General features: G+C 36.5%; 2 protein-coding genes across 3 annotated transcripts; one reads left to right on the top strand and one right to left on the bottom strand.

Annotated features, from left to right (window-relative positions):
* Positions 1-1150: 1150 nt before the first annotated feature.
* Positions 1151-8793, bottom strand: LOC141813519 (U-box domain-containing protein 52-like). Its single transcript, XM_074701486.1, has 7 exons — positions 8673-8793; positions 8488-8570; positions 8293-8411; positions 7803-8133; positions 7538-7639; positions 6292-7444; positions 1151-1401 (listed from the first exon to the last, which is right to left on the bottom strand). Exons 1-7 carry the CDS (start codon positions 8791-8793, stop codon positions 1151-1153), a joined length of 2160 nt encoding a protein of 719 aa, XP_074557587.1.
* Positions 8794-10089: 1296 nt separating this feature from the next.
* Positions 10090-18898, top strand: LOC141813598 (syntaxin-22-like). 2 transcript variants are annotated; one of them, XM_074701554.1, is made up of 7 exons: positions 10090-10278; positions 12315-12408; positions 13859-13998; positions 14510-14584; positions 18114-18271; positions 18344-18444; positions 18529-18898. In XM_074701554.1, the coding sequence occupies exons 1-7, from the start codon at positions 10091-10093 to the stop codon at positions 18592-18594; spliced, it is 822 nt and encodes a 273-aa protein (XP_074557655.1). In that variant the 5' UTR covers position 10090; the 3' UTR covers positions 18595-18898. The 2 variants fall into 2 exon arrangements, with proteins under 2 accessions (XP_074557655.1, XP_074557656.1); XM_074701555.1 differs by lacking the exon at positions 10090-10278 and adding an exon at positions 10962-11140.
* The last annotated feature ends 3230 nt before the right edge of the window (positions 18899-22128 follow it).

The following is a 22128-nucleotide window of genomic DNA, read 5'->3' as shown; positions in this document are numbered from 1 at the left end:
CCAACAGGAGCAGGAGCAATGGACTCACCACCAACAGCGTCACTCCTCTACTCCGACTCTAAAGCGGCACTACTAGACTCACCTGCTGTGCACTATCCTTTACTTCACCAGCAGCCCTCCTCTACTCCGACTCGAAAGCAGCAACAGAAGGAACTAAGGAAGCAACATAAGGAACTAAGAAAGCCGCACCAGAAGTCACTTCAAAAGCTTCAAACCCAGCTTCAAGTGCCAGGTATCGTGATGATCATCTAAGTCTGTCCTCTTCTTTCCTTAATTGATGACATTGCTCGCAACTCAACTCTTAAGTTTACTCATCAACAGTAGCAGGAGCACTAGACTCAGCAACACCAGGAGCAACATTCCTTTACTGTAAAGCCGCAACTAAAAGAGCCCCACTCGTAGCCCCAGCAGCCGCCCCACTGGACTAGTAAGCACTTTCTGCCCTACTGGACTCAGCACCATCAGCAGCCCTCCTAGACTCAACTCACTAGCATGAGCAGCACTACTACTCTACTCTAAAGTCACTGCCCCAGCGGCATCCGTAGGAAGAGTAACTTCAGTAGCAGCATCCGTAGGAAGAGTAACTTCAGTAGCGGCATCCGTACTATTGACTTTTCAAGCAACAAAAGCTGCAACTAAGGAAGCCTCAATTGAGAAGTCTGGTGCTGATATATAAGTCTTCCCCGGCAACAGGACAGAAGTCTATTTCTTTCCTATACCTAGATAAGTAAGATAGGTATCTGTACACTCAAAGCCTGCAAGAGGACAAAGCAGCAGAGGAAAAACAAGAGGACAAAGCAGCAGAGGAAAAAACATCAAAAGAACAACTCAAAAGCCTAAGGTGCTTAAGCCGAAGCCGCAGGTGCCTACTCAGAAGCCTATGGTGCTTTCCTTTACCCCGACTCAGTCGCCTACTAAGTATGAACTCCTTTACTCCAAAGCAGTAACTCTAGGAACTCCAAAGCCGAGGGATCCCTACTCAAAAGCCGAAGCCCTCTACTCAAGAGCCTAAGCCTTCCTCAACATCCGAAGCCCCTTGGGATGCTTTTCTTTACCCCGAGTAGTAATTTACTTCTACTTTTGCCTTAGAGTCTGAAACCTCTTTTGCCTTAAGGGCTTCCTCAGGAAAGCCCTAGTCTGCACTCCTCTACTAAAAAACAGCAACACTAGGAACTGCAACAGCAACTCCAAGAGCAACTGCACCAGGAACAGTAGACTCAAAAGCAGCACCACTAGGAACTGCACCAGCAGCATCAACCCTGGACTCGAAAGCAACAGGAACTTCAGTAGCAGCGGCAGCCCTAGCAACAGGAACTTCAGTAGCAGCAGCCCTGGCGACTATAACAGCAACAGTAGTAACAGTAGCAACAGAAGCAGCAAGTAAAACAGCACCAAAAGATTCTGAAGTGAGAGGTGCAAAAGCCCCGAATTTCTCTACTTTTGCCGGAGCGGATGATTCTACTTTAGCACCAACTTTTCAAGTCGCTAAAGTAGAATCTTTTGGGGCTTGAAAAGTAGATAAAGGAGACTCAGTTGGTGCTTATAAAGTATATCAATTCGTTTCACTTGCTACACACTTTTCATATCAATTTGTTGCTTTAGTAGTTATATCAATTTGTTGCTTTACTTTAAAAGTAGAAAAGTCAATTTAAAAGTAGAAAAGTCAATTTGTACATCAATTGCTTAAGGACTTCCAGATAGAGGTAGTACTCGGGGGTTCCAGATAGTATTGCGTGCCCGATCGAAATATATCATTTGAGCACTATCTATATATTTTGTCATAAATGTATCAAATGAAACTTAAACTTGTTTATAAACTGGCATATTTGATCTAAACTTAAATAGATTCGACTCGGTTTCCAATCTAGTCGGCTGAACCAGTAAAATGTCCACACAACACCAGTCGATCGAAATGGCTTCGACATTCCATATCGACTATATCGATCTCCTAATCTTGGTTGGGCTTATATTGAAACTCTATGTTAACTCTTTCAGCGTTTCACTCAACTGATACTGGCTATCAGCTGACTGAACTCATATCAGTCGACTAATTCAGAAATACAGTCGATCGAACGAGTGAATTCTCGACACAAAATCGATTAGAGTCGACTGGATTCTTATTCCAGTCGACTGGATTCTTATTCCAGTCGACTGACACAGATACAGTATGCAATTTGACTCAACTGGAACTTCATTCCAGTCGACTATCCCTGTCATTCTTCAACACAGAACCACTTGGACTCGACTGGAATTTAAATCCAGTCGACTGACATGGACCAGAAGCAAAATGGACTCGACTGTAATTTATTTCCAATCGACTAAGATGGTCAACCTTCGCCACAGAACCAACTCCAGTCGACTGGGATTTAACTCCAGTCGACTGACCCCGAACAGAAACGAATTTGATTCGACTGGAATTATATTCCAGTCGACTGACCTGATATACCTGTGCGTGTTCGCCAAAACCCTCATCCTAATCGACTGAATTGTAAATACAGTCGATTGACCCGGAACAGAGGCGAAATGGACTCGACTGGAGATCCATCACAGTCGACTGAGATATGTTCAGTCGACTGGGAGTTTCTCATCAATTGACTGATTTCGATTCCGCGCGTTTTAAAATGTCGCGATTCGGTCGAACCCTAACCTTGCGATTCTCTTCTTTGAGTCGACTGTGTGGCATTTCTTTCTTCTCCGACGATTATCTCCGGCGATATTCCTCTTTCCGGCCACGCTCTCGTCTTCGGCGGCGTGCTCCGGTGTGTGGCTGTTCCGCGCGTCATTTTCTCCCGTCGCCTACGCCTCTGGTAAGTCGACGGTGACTGGTGGCTCTGACCTGTCTTTCCCATGTTTGCGACATCTCCAATTTAACCCTAACTGGTTCATTCTTCTCGTAGGTGGTCTCTTCTCCGCTAAGCACACGTTCGGATTTCTACGCTTCAAATGGCACCAAAGTATACCTCCTCTCAATTTTTCTTGTGAATTCATTTCTTATTTTTGTCACTAACTTTGCATTATCATTGCATGCATTGCATTGTCGTTGCATTCATGCATCCATGTAGAAAGTCTAAACGTATTAAGAGTGGTGAGGGGTCTTCTATGTACCCTTCCAAGGGTAAGGGTCAAGCTGAGCGGCCATGTAACTTTAAAATTATACCAGCTAAATTTCTCCATGAATATTTTTTCGTAATTATTGTCCTGATATGGTGGAGATCATCGCTCATTTTCATCTTGCCACTATTCTCTATTGCACCACCTCAATTAACCTAGATCTAGTGGCTGACTTTTATGAAAATCTTCATTTTGTAAGTGATGAACCTCTTTTGTATCATACCCATGTCGCAAAGAGGGACTTAGATTTTTTATATCGATCCCTAAATTAATTTTAATGTTTGATTTTTTTGGTTTAGGTAAAAGTTTGATTTTAAAAAATATTATTTTGTTAAATTTATTTAATTAATTCATTTTTGTTATGATTTTTAATTTTGTAAATTATTTAAATTGATTAAATTAATTTTTATTTAAAAATAAAAATTATCATTTTTAAAATTAAATTAATGATTGAATAAAAATTTAGTCGTTTACTTTACCAACTGAATTGAAAATGATTACTAAATTTAGCGATTAAATGAAAAATCAATCATTAAATTTAGTGATCGAATGAAATTAAATTCAATTACTAAACTTAACCAACGAATAAAAATTTAATCATTAATTTAACAACAGAAAATATAATAATTGAAAATTTTAATTGTTAAATAGATGATTAATTATATTTAACGATCTAGGTAGTTGCTTTTTCTTGTAGCTAGTGAGCACTGCTAGACACAAGCAATTCCATGACATTGCATGTCGAAAAGCTACCAACTTTTATCACCTTGAGTATATGTGCTAACAGCATTCAAAATAACACTTCGTGGAGAGAAATATGAAGACGGGGCCGGACGAATCTTCTGAAGGGCTATCCTAGGCTCTAGCCCACCCTAAAGATTTTTTTATCTATTGTAAAAAAAAATTTGTAAAAAAGTTTTTACTATTAAATTATTACACATTGATTCTTTTTGTAAATTTTTTTTTACTTAGTCTACCCCTTCCACATCCAAAGCCTAGTGTACTTCCTTTTCCTGGATCCGCCTCTAAAGACGACTTATTAAAGATAACATCTACTTATATAACAAATTTATGTGTTTCATTTCAACTAATAAAGATGTACACTTTATGATGTTTAAATTTAATTTGTTTCTCTTAGAATCTAGCACATAGACATAACTTGAAGAACCAAACATTTTGAAATGATTTACAATTGATTTCTCTCCATAAATAAGTTGGAGACAAAATATATTCATTAAACTAAAAGCAACCTAATTAATAACATAAGTTGCACATGTCCTACTTGTTGAGAAAACAATGCTCCCAATGGTTGAATTTCATCAAATGATTTTTGAAGTGTTTGAAAAGTGTTTGAGTTAGATATGACTTACACTTCTATGATATTTGCATCAAAGTGTACAAAAATTGAGAACAATGCACATAGGAGTTTACAAAACTTGAAGACTCAACAAGATCAATTTGGTTTGTTGGATGACTCAAGAGGTTGAATTGGTTAGTTTCAGTTTATTAATCAATGACCGATCAACGCACTATCAATGTTAGTCAATGTTCACATATTAGTGTCGATCGGTCAACATTAATCAATTGTCTCTAGTTAACATGGACTAACAATCATTAGTTAACATCCTTAACATTGGTCACCGATCAAATATCAATTAATGTTGGTCAACAATCACCAATCAATTCTCGATCAATATTAATTAATACTAGTCAACAATTAGTCAATGATCAATCAACATTGGTTACTAGTCAATCAACATGGTCGATGGTTGATTAATATTGATCAACAATTGTTAGTGTGTGGTCACCAATAGTGATCATTTGGTCGACAATGATTGATGGTTAATTGGATCAAGTTGAAGATTAACTAGGTCACAAGACTATTTAGGAGCTAGAGTAAGTTACTTCAAATTTAATCTAGATCTTTATCCAAATACTTTGTAAAATTCAAAAATTAAATGAAAGTCACTCCTCTAATAAATTTGCCTCCATTATTTTCAACCGAATTCTTTAAAAAAATTGTGGAGTCATCCTTAACTAAAATTAACCCCCACTTTATTCTTTATTATTATTATTATTTATTAAAAAATAGAATATTCACAATTAAACTAATTTAATCAAGCAAGATATATGAATATACAAATAATATTCATAATAAATAATAATAATAATTACAAAATAAATTACAATTATATATTCAAATTCAAGATAACTAGAATAATTACAATAATTCTCATAATAAAATCATAGACAGCATATATGGATACGATCATAAACACAATGTAAATTTATGTGAGATTCATATTATAATTTTTGAATGACTTAACATGAGATCGATGACTATGATACCACAAAAGAAAGTCAACTATTATAAAATTTAAAATTTTCAACTTCATCAAAATTAAATGATAAAATTATCATCACAAACGGAATCAATATCTTATATTAAGTCAATAAAAAACACTTAATCTAATGTATATTTAAATCTATGAAGATACAGAAAATTAGGATTGACGACAGTTCTATGTCTAAACTTTTCCTTTAGAGAGACTTTAAATCAGTCACTAATGGAATGTGAATGAATCTAACTCATGTTTAAATTAGGAACTTCAACTTAGTTATTTATACACAGTATGTTATTTTATTTTATTTTTACTCTTCATAAATATTAAATAAAATAATTTAGTCTCACACGTCAATACTCATACATGTTTTAAAAACCATTACATGTTTTAAACGACGACTCAATAATTTAGTATTTCTTATTTAATCATTTTTATTGGCAAACAAAATAAATAATATACAATTAAATTGATATACGTACACTTAATAAGATTGTGTCTCAGCTACATGAAATATTTCATGAGAGACTACAACTTAGTTGTATTTTCAAACAAAAAGAAGGGGAAAATTGGTGGAATCACACGAACAATTAAATATACTCTCGATCTCTAATTACATACAAATCCATGTTTTACACGGACCTGTTTCCTCCCCTAGCTCCCTTTCAATAGGAAGCTGTGCCTATTCCAAAAGATTGGGACTTGGCTTCAGATCCAATCTGCCACTCTTCATGTCCTAAGAAGGAAGGAAGAACACAGGCAAAGTATAGATTTTAGACAGAATGATCGATATGCAAGTTAATTGAGGAAGAAATGAAGAAGCATTAAGTGATCTTACTTGCAATTGGCATGAATGTGTTGTAGCCGCCGCGATTAGATCTCATGAACTGTTCCATGTTTTCCTCCCCCATCATCTTCAACCTGCTGAGCTCAGGCATTACCGCAGTTTTGAGAGCAGGTCTGTCCTTCCTTCTTAGCTCTGCGCATTTGAGTGCTAGCTTCGCAAGGCAAAGAGCTTCCTCAACTGGCCAATCTTGAACTGCAGGATCCAGCATCTCTGCGAACGAGCCATTTTCGATCGAAAGCTCGACGTGGTGAGTCAGGCCCATGGGAGGCCTTGCGGTGAGCAGCTGAAGCAGCAGCACGCCGAATGAGTACACGTCTGACTTGATCCCCAGCATGCCGGTCTGTTGGTACTCCGGGTCGATGTAGCAGAATGTTCCTGCTGCGGATGTCATGTGATATTGGGTGACATTGTCTGCTACGGAAGGTGGAACCAAGCGAGCTAGTCCGACGTCGCCGATCTTGCTCACGTAGTTGTGATCGAGAAGTATGTTTGCGGGCTTAAGGTCTCTGTGCACCAGCGGCTCAGGCTTGTTCTGGTGCAGGAAGAGCAGTCCGGTGCCGATCTCCGCTGCAATTCGGAATCGATGCTGCCAGGGAATCACCGGCGTATTCCCTCTTCGGAACAGCCGGTCCTCCAGGCTCCCGTTCGCCATGTACTCGTACACGAGGCAACCGTACTCCGGGCAAGCGCCGAGGAGGAGCACCATGCAGGGATGCCGAATGCAGCTCAGTATCTCCACCTCCTGCTTAAACTGTGCCTTCCCTTGGGCCGCGTCCGGCCGCAGCACCTTCACGGCCACCGGGGTGTGATCGAGATGGCATCGGTAGACGGGACCGTACCCACCTTCTCCGATTTTTCGCGCATCCGCGAAGTAGTCCGTAGCCATCTCTATCTCTTCAATGCTGTAAATTCTACAACGCAGATAACTACTGTTTGCGAGGGTGCATGAGCCCGCGTTAGACTCTTCGAGTGCTTTCTTCTCTTCGTCCATTCTTTTTTTGGATTCCCGTTCGCCAATGCGGTTGGCTGCCGCAGCTGACTCGAGTGCAGCCATGTGCTTTGCTTGCTCTTGGATTGCATGAATCACAGAACTGTCTTCTGCTCTTGTTTGTGCCTCCAACTTCCATTGACGAATCTGCGTTGCCTGCATGCAACAAAAGACATGAGCAAATTAAATAGCAAGATTCTAGCTAGAGGTGGTCTTCGTTGAAAGATTAGTCAATATATATATACTTACCTTCTCCTTCGCGGCGAGTGCTTCTTGGGTCGTGCAATATCGCTGCTGCATCGTCTGCTTCATCTGTAATCTGAGTCTCAGAATCTCTGCTTTAATTTCTTCCTGAAAAATCCCAAAATACGTTAATGGATTTTACCTACATGCATGATTCATCGTCTGACGGAGAGGGATACTAGCTCAATGCACGCACCGGTATATTGGGTGGGATTTCCTCGCCATCTAATGAGTCAGGATCCAAGAATTTGGAATCAAGATTATCTGATGCTTGTTGCGTGATGTTCGGTCTGGAGTTGCTCGGTGATGAGTTGCTCGAAGATGAGGTGCTCGATGATGAGTTGCTCCAATTGCTATTATATTTCATCGTCTGGTGGCGCATTCCTCTGTTTGATTCTTGCTCTGCGGACGGTAGTTTCCACGTTTCAGAAACAGCATGGCGGTGGTCAGCTTCGTGATCGAGAAGAGAATTTGCTTGTCTCGGTGCAGGTCTGATGGCTTTTCTCGCGTAAGAAATCCTCCCTTTGGAGATCACGTACACAGAGCAGAAATCAGGCACATGTTTGTGAATCATGGTACTTGTGTCTACGCTTCTAAATGATCTGAGACAAGAAGCGAGGACTGAAATAATTAAGAACAAGCAAAGAAATAAATCAGCTAGCCCTAAAGATCAGGCCCCTGCATGCCACTCGTGTCCCCTCCCCTGGCCCTTAAGATCAAGTGCAGGAGCATGCATTCGAACATATACAATCATGCATCACCTGATGAATCCACCTTTCGATGCTCCTAAAATTAGAATCTCAACTGCTGCACTTACGACAAAGTCCAGAATTGCCCTTGCAACGTCAGTATCCTCTAATATGACATCCTTGCAACTAACCTGTTGAATTTTACCATGCATTTTCCATTAATCAACCAGCTGTAATGTTTCAGGAAGAGCGCAGGAGCTCACTCACATTCTTTCGTCTACAGAAACATCGGTAGGGAACGAGAACGTCTCTGGCCGAAGACACGGCATCTTCTTGATTAATGTTCGTCGCTGCATGGCACGAATAACAAAGAGATCTATCGATGATTAAATGCATGCCTTAACTACTGAGAGATATTTGGCTGAGCTGCTAATTAACTCCATTTGACTTACATGAATGCCTGGTTTTAACGTGGACCAGGAAGATGACCTGCCCCGTAGAGACGACATTGTCCAAGGCCCACTTGAGAGCGACTTGGCTATTCTTATTCTTGTCGACGGCTACTGCGACCATCTGAGCTCTGGCTCCCTCGATCATTGTTCTTGTTGAATAACAATCAGAAAGAAGAATATTCCGGCAGGGGAGAGCAGCAGAGAAGGCCGAGTACTACTCCTCTTACCCTTCCTCTTCTATCTCCATCTCTAGTTATCTTGTGCATGCTTTATCGTCTGATCTTTCATCTTAATTTTAAATGGATCAAGTGTTTGCTATTTTCCTTGATGCGACAAGCGTGGAGATAGGAAAAGGTACCAGTTTTTTCAGGTTGGCCTCTAGTTCACACTTTTAATTTGTACCACAATATAATTTGTGGGGATGTCGAGATTAAAAAAAGTTTAATGTTGTACTAAATTAACATGACTATGGGATAATTCGATTAAACTCAATAATAAATCGATTCAATCGAAATTTATTTTTTATTTTGAAAAATATTTTTTAAAAAATTAATTAATTAATTTAGTTTGATTTTAATTTTAAAATTTATTACTCAATAAATTGAATAAATTAAATTAATTAAAAAATAATAATTTATAAATTTTTAAATAAGTAAATTTATAAATATCTAATTAATTAATAAATCTTTCATAATATTTAAAAATTTTAATTATTTAGATTAATTTAATTTTTAATAAATTAATCAATATTTTATCAATTTGATTTATCCAATTTTTATTTAAAATTTGATCAATTCAGTTAATTTAAAAAAATTTAATTCGTTCAGTTTCGATTAATTCAGTTCGATTCGATTTGATTTTAATCACATTCAAAGAATGTAATATTAAGAAAAATATAGGCAAAAAATAAAAACGACGTCCTTCTATTTATATCTTACAAAAATATATTTTTTTAATTTATCAAAACAACATTCTATCACTAATTTAATTTTTAAATATCTCTCTACGGCCCCTATCGCTCTACGTTCTATTTTAGAATAAGTTTAATATTAAAAATATCCTTAATTAAAATTATTATAATAATCATTAAAATAATATATCTCTGGGCAAAACTGCTGATTAAAAGTTGTTCAAATTTAAAGTGTTTATTCGTTGATTTGTTTGTGGCCGGCCTTTTCAATCGTTTTATTGTTCTTGTGTTGGTGTCTTTGGTGGTTTGCTTTCTTTCCCATTTTGGTTTCTTCGCTTTTGCCTCTACCAATCTTTCCTTCTTCCCGATCCATATTCTTCAATTGTCTCCCAATCAAGCCAAGTTTGATCTCGAGGCTTCCGCGAATTCCCTGTCGTCTTTCGCGGACGGGATCAGTTCCGGATTCATCGTCGGATTAGGTTCTCGTTCTCTTGGAATCGAAAAGAGAATGAGCTTCCAGGACCTAGAGGCTGGGCGACCGCTCGTCGGCCGGAGGGATCTGATGAACGGAAAGCAGGATCAGACGCAGGCGGTCGCCGCGGGGCTGTTCCAGATCAACACAGCCGTTCGCAACTTCGAGCGCCTTGTCAACAATATCGGCACTACCAAGGACACCGCTGAGCTACGCGATAAGTTGTGGGGGCCGCAATTTTCTTTAATGCATTTATTATTATTATTATTTCTTATTGTGGTTTTCCTATTGATCTAGATAATCTCGGTACACTGACTCATGCTGATATGGTCTGGTCTAACTTTGATTGCCCTTTGACTTTAAGATTGATACATGAATGTTCCCATGGATAAGAACTTCAAATAAAGTTGCTACTCACTTCATTAAATGGTTCTATGTCTGTTAGTATTCATGGATATTTATATTTTCATGTTGCCCTATAAAGCTAGTCTAAGGAGGTCTCATGCTTCTGGCCTTACCATCAGAAATAACTGCATTAATTTATTTTTAAATTTTTTTTCAAATGCTCAATATGAATAAACTTTTGATATAAAACCTTTGTTCCTGCAAAAAATATGTTTTTCCCTTTAAAAAAGAATGGCTAAAATTCTATTAGGTCCAATGGACACATCTTTTCTTTGAGAAAAAGGCTAATTTTGTTTCTCTTACTAATATGTACAAGTGTGAACTTGTGGTTATAATGCTGAACCAAATAGTTGGGATATTATTGGTTATACATTGCTTAGATTTAGATATTTTCACTAGATAGCTATATCACTGTTCACATGCTTTTTGTTTACTATCAGTTTGGTGTCCACCCAATGGAAGTGTTTGATTGAATAGTTAGATCACTTTGATGTGATTTTAAACAGATATCCACTCACTTTTTTACTGTTGCATCTATGTAGTAAAATGGCAGACAAACAAACTTTCAGTTCTCTTCTATTTTATCAAACAGGAGGAACCTAATTTCTTCTGCTACATTACATCTGTGAGCTCTTTAAATTGCAAAAAGGTCAATAGCTGGTATTTGATCAGTTACAAAGGGTAATTAACATCATGCTTCCATGAAAGCTATATATATGCCTTTAAGAGCATTAGCTTTGTGACTTTAAAATTCTCATTTAAATTTCTTAAAGTGAATGTTAGTTATTGTGTCACGCCCCAAGTGAGTTTTTCCCATGGCTAGGAACACTCACTTTGAGTGCTTCCCTTGTGTAGGTTAAACGATTGTACCATCGAGACACTAGATAACATTCCTAACATGACATTCATAGGAGACAAAACCATCACAGACACAATGATTAGACAAGAATTATCTATTATGATAATAGATGCCTAAAACACCATGCTACTATGCCTAAGGTGTGAAAGCAATAAATAATGTACAACAAGTCTCATAATCATCAAAAGGAAGCTAAAAAATGAAATAACAATAAAATGCCTTTAAAAACTCCACAAGTCATGATAAACTCCAACTCCAATAGTAGCAATGCTTGGAGCATCAAATGTATCAGTCTGTCTAAAAATTTAACTTGACACACATACCACCACCTCAGTCTAATCTGGAGCAATAAGTAAAAAATTGTGAGTAAAACTAGTAGGAGAGCCTCATAAGATATTAAAGAAAAATAAGTTAGGTAAAAGATATATCTATTTATAAACACGCAAGATCTTTAAACATGCCAGACTTAAAATAAATATCATGTAAACCTTTATCCTCATATGACTTAACCTCATCACAAAAAAAGGTGAAACACCCAAATGTAAGCTAGAGGCGGCTCTTAATTCTAAAGTATTTATTTGGTCACATGATTTCCTAGTTAGGCATTGTAGCCCTTACTATATTACATGCCCTTTGTATTCCTAAAGTGATGTAACACTAACACCCTGGTTAAGCTATCCACGGCCTAAACCATCAATGCCTTATAATGTCTTTGAAGTTACATGATCCCCAGTTAGGCATTGTTGAATCAAACTGTAATACAACTTATAGTAGTCTTGAAATCACATGATCCCATTACTGGGTTTTTCTGTGCAAACTTCTAATTGCTGTCCTAGTCCTTTATGCCATTTTTTTACTTTTCAATCATATCAGCTTTCCATTTAGTTTTAACAATTTCTTTTATGTAGTGGTTGTATGTTTAGCATTTTCCATACAAAATCAATTCTTCTATGGAATTTTTTCTGTACACTTATTACTTGATATTTTTCCTAGCAGGAACAATACAAGGCTACAAATTACACAGATGGTTAAAGACACTTCTGCCAAACTTAAACTAGCGAGTGAAATAGATCATCGTGTTGAAGTCAGTGTAAGTTTCAATTCTTTCCATATATTTTTCTCTTATTTAATCTCATGGCATCAGCATAGCACTAGTTTTGATTGGTGATTACAAAGTTTGTCTGACAGTAGCATATCTTAATGACATGATTAGGGCTTCTGGCAAGAAGAAACTTTAGATTCAAATTTGTATAGTTTTTTCACAAAATTAATTAATCATAGATGATATTATTGTTTCAATCCATTAGCAATATCAAGGTTTAAATCTTATTATGAGCTAGAGCTTCAGTGGTTAATCGAAATGAGACCGATTAGTTACTGTGCTGATGAATAATGTTGGTGGTGAATTAGTGGTGGTGGAAGGGGATGAAGAGGAAAAAGAAAAGAAGGCATTTACCTATCCTTTTTAGAAAGGTAGGTAAAAATTCTGTACCAGAAACTGGGATTGTAGAGTTTCTGAATATGTGTTCCCTGAGATTCATGTTTTAGATGGGTTTTATTCCTTCAATATCTTTCACTTTGCTTATTTACTTATAAAAAGGAGTATCAATTAGATAATCTGTTAAGTTAAATTTTGTTGTACTATGTTGTACTCTACAATCATGTCAAGATAGAATGATATATGATGTCTATCCATTTAATCCTCTTTCACTTGTATTTTTTACTTTTAATACTATATCGATTAATAATAAAATTAAGAATGATTTTACTCATTTGTATTTGTTTCGAGATTAATTCATACAAGTTTCCATCCATGTATCACTCAATGAATCTTCTTACCAATGGGTAAAATATTGGTTTTTAGCTACCATTCCTTTTTTTGGAATTTTATCCATATCAAGAAATCGATATCTATTTTTGCAGGTTTAACATAATTATGAAATACATGAACTTTATCAACTGGTGTCAAGTTATCCAGTGAACTCTGAACCCTAAACAAACTTGTCTTATTCAACTTTTTCTTGTTGGTGCCGATGATGGAAATACTTTTTTTTTTCTGATCTCGTATTTATGGTAGGGTGCAAGCAGTTTGATTTGGTTTCTATAGGGATAACAATAGGTAGGGCATAGTGACTTGTTTTGCTGAAATTATTCATCATTCCTAATTCAGATTAGTGGAAAATAACCCACCTGCTATCTGCACAAAAGGCAACAGTCCGCCAAGTTATGAAAATAATACTCTATTCCTTCTTTATGGGTGGACCCCTTTGTTTTCAGAAAAGACATTGGAGAAGCATAACATGTGTTTTTGTGCATACTACATCATTCATTTCCCTAAAGGAGAAGTATCTGATCAAAAGTTGATTGCCACTAAATTTGAATTGATTGCTAGCATTCCTCCATACTCCTTTCACATGACCAATTTTCTTGCATGGCACCAAGATCTCCCTTAGATCTTTCTCATTGCAAATACAGCGGATACTCGTTGAAACTTGTGATTAAATGTTTTGCATGTGATCAAGTATTTACCAAATCTGTAGGCAAGCAAAAAAGTTGCGGATGCAAAACTTGCAAAGGATTTCCAAAATATCCTGAAGGAGTTCCAGAAATTTCAGAGGTTGGCTGCTGAAAGAGCAACTGCATTTGCCCCACTGGTTCCAGAAGCAAATCCTCCTTCAAAGTAATTTGAATTTTGCTTTTGGGTTTTTGGTTTGAACTGCTAAATTCTTTCCTTAATCTCCACGGCACCAACAAGGTGGACGATATACGATAGCTTCTATTGGTTGGTTTTGCTAGTGGTCATCTTTCAACTTTGGTCACTTATAAGATCATTTTCCTCAGATTTCAAATTCGGCTTTCAACTTTGGTCACTTGTAAGATCATTATTTTCTTTTTAAATTAGTATTACAGTAAGGTTTCTTTCGACAGAAGTGTCTATTCATCCATTTCCAACTGATTTGCTGGGTCTCTTTACTTGACATGCATCCCTGTATGTTTTTTTTGGGGAGGGGTTGGATGGGCTTTTACATGGGAGTTGTCATGGGTGTTTTCATATATGAACTAGTAGATTTAGTTAGGCTAATTAATCAAATGACCTGTTAAATATAGTTGATTCATTTATTTATTTAATTGCCACTCTAATTATTGACTTACTGTGGTTACCGTATGTTAATGTCTGTTTGTATGTACAGTTATGATGCAACTGAAGTGGACTCTAGTTCTGGCAAAACTCTGGAACAACGTGCTCTGCTTGCAGAATCTAGGAGGTGATCTCTTGTCCAAGTCTTTTCCTAGTATGCCCATGATTCTAGGTTCTTTACTGCTTATTTTCTATCACTTATGGAAAAGTCAGTTTGCCTGTACAAATTACTTAACGAACCAAAATCCATGACCTACTTCTAATGGGTAAGGTGAGGGGTGCATAGTATACAATCTTGGTTTTACATCACATGTCTGCAGGGACCTTATGATTCTAGGAATACCAACTTCTGTAGTTATTTTGTTAAAATTCACATGTTTTAGATCACAAGCTATGTTTTTGCCATTAGAGATGACAATGGAGCAGGATGTCATATGCGTGGGTTTTAACTTCCCATCCTACCCCAAAACAGGCAAGGCAGCTTGTACGATGAACTTTTCTTCTCTATCACCACCTTGCTCTAATTCTCGTGGGAGTAGGGTTCAAAACAGAGCAATAAAATATATTATACATATGTATATGATAATTAATAAAATCTTTATATATTATTAAGTTAAATTTTATAAGTGGCGAGCAATGCAGGATTTTTTTTTTTTTTTTTTATATCCCATCCTTGCCACGCCTCCTATATTGGGTCATTCCATTTCAACCCCATTTACATTATGGGGTAGGAGGGGTTGGCCTTGATCAGGACAAATGGCCTTGATTGGGGCGATGCAACCTTGATTGCTGCAGAGTAGGTCTTGATTGAGGCAGATTAAACATCACATCTTCATAATCTCTTCTTCTACTTACATTGTCAAGAAAGTCTGTGAACACTATCAACCAATTAAACCATTTATAGGTTATTGTTGTTAACAGTCTTTAGGCTCTCTACTACTAATTACATTGATTACTAATTAATGTGTGTATTAGAGGTAATTGTTGTATAAAAGATTATGATAATTTGGATAGAAAGATTGGCAATAAAATTCACCATTTTATGCCTTTGAACATTTACTCTCAAAGTTTTTCACTAACATTTACTATTGAGTAACTTAGTGTCTACTTGGAAAAAACCTAGTTTGGTACATTGTGTACATGGTTCAGATGTAAAATTCCTCCTGATGTGCATACATGGTTCACACTTCACATATAACAGGTGGTCGATCATTGTATTTACTTATCTAGATGAAACATCAACACAAAAAATAGAGAAGAAAACTTACAAAGAGGAAAATTTTATTAAACTTAAAGATGAATTACATAAGTGTTTGAGGGCTCATTTATAGAACTAAAGAATGGTTCATTCTACTAACTTATTCGCAAATAAAAAAAAAGTTCCAATCTCAATCAGTTTAATACCTAGTAAAAGCATAACAATGGGCCTTATAACTACGTAAAAAAAAACTTACAACTTAAATATTTTTAAACCTAAAAATTGTCTATTGACTTATCTTGTCTCATCAAAAAAGAAGTCAACCTTGTTGAGTCACAAGGCACTCCAAATCAAGCTCTGGAATGTGAGCATAGATGCGCAGTGGACAATGAAGAGGCTTCTCTTGAGAAGTGAATTACACTTGTGATCTCAGCAAAGATCTTGAAAGCAATCTGATGGAGTTCATCTTTCATGTTCCAGGCTTCATATATATATATATATATATATATATATATATATATATAACTAGGTTCGGATGAGTGCTTTCGTGGGAACTAGTGCTGTCCACATATTCAATTTGCTCTCAATTTGAGGGGAGTTAACCATGCTGCAAAGGGAGATGCACGCACTGGAGTGGTAGGAATACAACTTATAGGCAAATTAATAAGAAAATGACTCGAATGCCCCTTGATATAATGATAAGTCCTCTATATGAAAATAGAATTAATGTTCAGGTAAGTCAATAGCATACACATTAATACTATTTTTTCTCACAATACAAAAGTGATAAGTGGAGTGGGGCTGAAACTCTTAGAAAAGTTTTTAGCAAATTACAAGGTGAATGAGAAAAGGACCTATTCTCCTATATTGCGCTCATTATGTCTATATAGTGGAATTTTCCTTCTAACATCTCCATGAATCTATCAGACACATTCAAAACTCAACAAATCTAGAAGAGCAGTAGGTGATAGATTGTAGAATTGAATCCAACAGTTGATAAGCTTGAGATCCTTAAATAACATCAAAAGAACATTTAACATTAGATTGATTTATAAAATTATTACTGGCAAATTCAACAATCAACAAAATGCAATTCCAAATCTTTAATTTTTCTCCTAGTAGATATCTAAGCAAGTTTCCTAAGTCAGAATTGACAACCTAGTGACCATTACTTATGGAATAAAATATTGATGAAAACTTTAAGTACTAAATAATTTCTATTGGATTTCCCAAAATTAGGTAACATATGCGACAACACACTATCTATACGGCTATCTTATGCAATCTAACAGCTCAAAGAGTAACTTGATTACATAATATAAAGAATAACTAGGATTCAAGGTAGTGACTCCATGAATGTATATCTTTCATAGTGGTATTTTTTGTCATCATGGCGGCTGTGAAGCTAGACAAGTAATGAAAATTATAAAATAAAAAAGCATAATTAATTATGAAACAACAAAGACTAAACAATGTGTTTTTTGTAGAGAAAACAAAATTAGGAAAATAGATAAGAGACTACAACAACAATAACCACATTCAAGCATCTGACTAAGTGGGATCGGCTAAAACAAATAAGTGACTAAGCAAATAATTTTTTAAAAGTAGAGTGAAAGCTTTCTGAGAAAATCTAAGTTAATGCAAATAATTAAACCTACAAATTTAATCAAAGTAATTTTCGAAAGAGAAGAGCAATATATTAAGTAGCACAGATCTATATTTTTCTGATGTCAAGATCTAGTTTTAACGAGCTTTGCTTCTTGGGTTAGCTGCAAAGTTAAGACCTTTGATCAATGTCAATACTTGAAGCTTGCTATCAGAGGAACACTCACAAGCATGCAAGATTCTCAGCAGTGTGGAATTAAACATGAGAAGAGATATATTTCTGTTGCTGCAGTTTCAACAAATGAACCACCCTTCTAATTTCGTTCAATCTGGGTTGCCTATCTAGCAATCCTGCTGTCAGGCCACTACCCAACTCAATCTTAGTTAGACATTTGTTTTCCCTCTCCAGAATTAATCTAGATTTCAGCATCACATGATCCTCAGCAGGCCCAAATAGTCACTAACTTCTTGAGCTAAATGATAATGCTGCAATTTCTGTTAGCTAAAATACACTATTATTGTGGTTTTACATAAAAGTCATCGCCAACAAGAATGCGTAACATTTGAATAGTTAATCTACTTTTAGTGTATAACTTGATTGGCATATTGAGTATCTACATGGATTTGATCATATTGGTCTATTTAGCCAGTCCCATATTAGGCTTCTTGAACAATAAGGCTAATTGCAAATTTTTCCTTGATTGTTCTTGGTAATGAGCAAGTCCGTAGTTCTAATCATTGTATCTTAGTTTATACAATTTCAGGAGAATTTGTGATGAATTCCAGCATCTTTTTTTCCAAGAGATGCTTTTGCATATTTTCCTAAGATACATCATTGATTTTCATCGTGTAGGCAAGAGTTGTTGTTGTTGGATAATGAGATTGTTTTCAACGAGGCAATCATTGAGGAAAGAGAACAGGGCATTAAAGAAATTCAGCAGCAGATTGGTCAGGTAAATGAAATATTCAAGGACCTTGCCGTACTGGTTAACGATCAAGGAATTGTAATTGGTAAGAAAATTAACTTTATAATGTTCATCTTCTTTTGTGTCTTACTCTTTGTTAAGCTTAATTTTCCTACAGATGACATCAACTCCCACATTGAGAACTCTCACGCAGCAACTTTACAAGCAAAATCCCAGCTTAAAAAGGCAGAAAAAACCCAAAAGTCAAACACATCCCTCGTAAGATCGACTTCTGTCTTTCAAAAAGAATTAATCTGTCTTCTATTTCTCTTTATGTATTTGAGTTGGCTGGTGTTTGTGCAGATGTGTCTGCTTTTGATGATTTTTGGTATCATCCTACTCATCGTGATCATAGTCATTGCAGCATAATGAGAGATTGCAGTGCACTTCAATCATTCCCAGCCCTTAAGTTAATGATTTGATCAGACTAATTACAAATCTAATATCACCCCAATATGATCCAACAAAGCTGCAGCCTTGACATAATTCATGATATGATATTGAAGTGTATATAACAGTTTCCAACTTGAGTTTTTGTGTGCGCTTCCTGTTGCATTTGCTTCCAGGAGTTGAGGTGCTCCTTTTAATCCATCACACCGTGTTCATTCGATTTTTCTGTTGTTGATAATCGAGGACTCCATTTTAATGGCAAATTTTTGTTTGTAAAGTTTGTTCGACATGCTGATGTGTTGTGAAATTGTCCTATTTGTTGCTGGTGTAGATTAAGAAATGATATCAGTAACAACAACAAAAAAAAAATTGCAAATCTTAATAATGGTGCAAGTAACAACAAAAACTGTGATATCTTGATGTGGTGGGGGTCCACGTGCATTTGTGCTTTAAGTGAATTTGTTTCTTAAAACAGGTTTTATAGCGATCTAAATTCTTGATTTTAAAGATGTAAACAGACTTGCTAATATGCTTCCATCTTCAATATAATTTTTTAAAACCATTATAAGATCTTTCTAAGAATCCTAACTAAACTATTAATTTTTGTCCAAAAGTTGTCTATAAATGAGCACTCGGAATTCAATTCTCATGCAGGGTAATTTGACACCCATAGTGCTTGAATTACTAGGATTGTTGATATAAAATAATATGAAATCTTATTTTATTACAAGAGATAAATCCTTATTTATATATGAATATAGGGACCTATTTTAAGAGAATTATTCTATAAAAAAAGAAAAATGAAATATTTATCTCTAACAGAATATTTATCCCTAAATATTCTAACACTCTTCCTTAAGCTGGAGAATATAAATCATATGTACCCAGCTTATTACATATGTAGTCAATTCGAGGACCTCTCAGTAACTTGATAAATATATCTGCTAGTTAATCCTGTGAGTTAATAAAACTAATAGATATTTCACCAGATATGACTTTTTCTCTGATAAAGTGATAGTTAATTTCAATATGTTTTGTCCTTTTATGAAAAACTGGATTCGAGGTGATATGCATTGCGGCTTGATTGTCACATATAAGTGACATTTGTGTAACCTCTCCAAATCTTAGCTCTTGAAGTAATTGTTTGAGCCATATAAGCTCTTGACTGGCTATGACCATAGCTCGATATTCTGCCTCTGTACTGGATCTTGCCACAACATTTTGCTTTTTGCTTTTCCAAGAAATAAGATTATCTCCGACAAATATACAAAAATCAGAAGTAGATTTCCTATCAATGGGAGATTCTGCCCAATCTGTATCAGAATAGCCTACGACTCGAGTATGTCCATTGTCTTCGTACAAAAGACTCTTTCCTGGAGCACCTCTGATATATCGAATAATGCGTGTCACAACATCCCAATGTTCCTTGCATGAAGAGTTGAGAAATTGACTTACTACACTTACTGTTAAAGAGATATTCGGACGAGTAACAGTAAGGTAGCTTAATCTCCCTACTAATCGTCTGTATTGTTCAGGATCTGGACGAGGCTCCCCCTGATTTGGTATGAGCTTGACATTAGCATTTATAGGTGTGTCAACTATCTTTGAGTTTAACATGTCTGTTTCTTCTAGAATATTCATTGCATACTTCTTTTGGATATGATAATCCCATCTTTGGACTGTGCTATCTCTATCTCCAAAAAATATTTGAGTTTGCCGAGATCTTTTATCTGAAAATATTTGAAAAGATGTTGTTTCACCTGTGAAATCCCGAGATGATCACTACCTGCGATAACAATATCATCAACATAAACTACTAAGTAGATGCAACCAGTAGATGAATGATGATAAAAGACAGAATGGTCAGCCTCACTCTGAGTCATGCCAAACTGTTGAATTACAGTACTAAATCTATCAAACCATGCTCTGGGAGACTGCTTGAGGTCATATAAAGATTTTCGCAAGCGACATACAAGACCAGAAGACTCCCCCTGTGCAACAAAATACGGAGGTTGCTCCATGTAGACTTCCTTGAGCAGGTCACCATGTAAGAAAACATTTTTGATGTCCAACTGATAAAGAGGCCAATGTCGAATTGCAACAATGGACAGGAATAAGCACACAGAAGACAGCTTGGCAATAGGAGAAAAAGTGTCCTCATAATCCAATCCGAAGATCTGAGTATATCCTTTAGCAATGAGACGAGCCTTAAGTTGGTCAACTTTTCCGTCTAGACCAACCTTCACGGTATATACCCATCGACAATCGACAATCGACAATTGACTTCCCTGGTGGTAGAGGAACGAGGTCCCAAGTCCCACTGCTTTGTAAGGCACATATTTCATCGAGCATAGCCTGTTTCCATCTTGGATGGGTAAAGGCATCATCTACAGTCTTCGGAAGAGAAATAGACGACAAGGAGGAAAGACAAGCAAAATAGGAAGGAGAAACACGATGATAACTCAAAGAAATATAATGAGGAGAAGGATTACGAGTAGAACACATACCTTTCCGAAGTGCAATGAGAATATCAGACTTAGGAGATGAGACTGGAGGATGAGGTGAAAAACTTGGCTCCAAAGATATGTCCATGATAGTGTTAGTGGTGGTCAACGACAAAGCAGGATGAGGACGACGCTGATAAACCTGTAATGGAGGAGATATCTCCGAAGGTGATCAAGACTCCTTTAGAGGATAAAAGATAATCATTGGTGCAGGCGTAGAAGGAGAAAACTTGGACAGAGATCTGTTAGGCCCAAAAAATAGAACCGAATCAAAGAATGTGACATCAGCAGAGATGAAGTACCGACGGAAAGTAGGGGAATAACACTTGTACCCTTTTTGGGACCATGGATATCCAAGGAAGACACATTTATGAGACCGGAGAGAGAGTTTGCCAATGCTAGGATCGAGAGCATGAGCAAAACATATGGAACCAAAGACCTTAGGTGGTAAAGGATGAAGAGGTTGATGAGGATAAAGAACATGATAAGGTATTTGACCTTGTAGACTGGAGGAAGGCATGCGATTGATTAGATAACTTGCAATAAGTACAGCGTCACTCTAAAACTGAAGAGGAACATGAGAGTGGAGAAGAAGAGTTCGGGTGGTTTCAAGAAGATGGCGATTCTTGAGTTCAGCAACTCCATTTTGTTGAGGGGTATGAGGATAAGACGTACGATGCAACACACCATGAGACACCAAGAAGGTCTGAAATGGAGTATATAGATACTCATGTGTATTATCACTCTGTAAGGTTCGAAGAGAAATACCAAATTGAGTTTTAATTTTATAGAAAAAAGATTGAAAAAGAGAAAATAACTCCGAATGATCTTTCATCAGATATAACCAAGTGCAACAGAAAAAATCGTCTATAAAGGTAACAAAGTTTTATGACCCTAATGTAGAAGAGACACGACTCGGACCCCAAACATCGAAATGAACTAAAATAAAAGGTGACGTAGCTCGACTCACAGTGCGAGGAGAAAAATAACTACGAACATGCTTTCCTAA

Source organism: Curcuma longa, chromosome 20 (assembly GCF_044706935.1).
Source record: "Curcuma longa cultivar G26 ecotype Majalengka, Jawa Barat chromosome 20, ITB_CL_G26_1.1, whole genome shotgun sequence".
Taxonomy (NCBI): Eukaryota; Viridiplantae; Streptophyta; class Magnoliopsida; order Zingiberales; family Zingiberaceae; genus Curcuma; species Curcuma longa.
The sequence above is the reverse complement of the archived record's forward strand: the minus strand, read 5'-3'. Positions and strand labels throughout refer to the sequence as shown.

What these genes read in the sequence shown, in the direction of transcription:
- LOC141813519 (XM_074701486.1), bottom strand. Translation starts at nt 8,793, where the DNA reads ATGGTCGCAGTAGCCGTCGACAAGAATAAGAATAGCCAAGTCGCTCTC. An exon ending in GTTTCTGTAGACGAAAGAAT is followed by an intron (nt 8,412 to 8,487) that starts GTGAGTGAGCTC and finishes AAAATTCAACAG; the next exon opens with GTTAGTTGCAAGGATGTCAT. An exon ending in CACTCGCCGCGAAGGAGAAG is followed by an intron (nt 7,445 to 7,537) that starts GTAAGTATATAT and finishes TGTTGCATGCAG; the next exon opens with GCAACGCAGATTCGTCAATG.
- LOC141813598 (XM_074701554.1), top strand. Translation starts at nt 10,091, where the DNA reads ATGAGCTTCCAGGACCTAGAGGCTGGGCGACCGCTCGTCGGCCGGAGG. An exon ending in ATCATCGTGTTGAAGTCAGT is followed by an intron (nt 12,409 to 13,858) that starts GTAAGTTTCAAT and finishes CCAAATCTGTAG; the next exon opens with GCAAGCAAAAAAGTTGCGGA. An exon ending in CTGCTTGCAGAATCTAGGAG is followed by an intron (nt 14,585 to 18,113) that starts GTGATCTCTTGT and finishes TTCATCGTGTAG; the next exon opens with GCAAGAGTTGTTGTTGTTGG.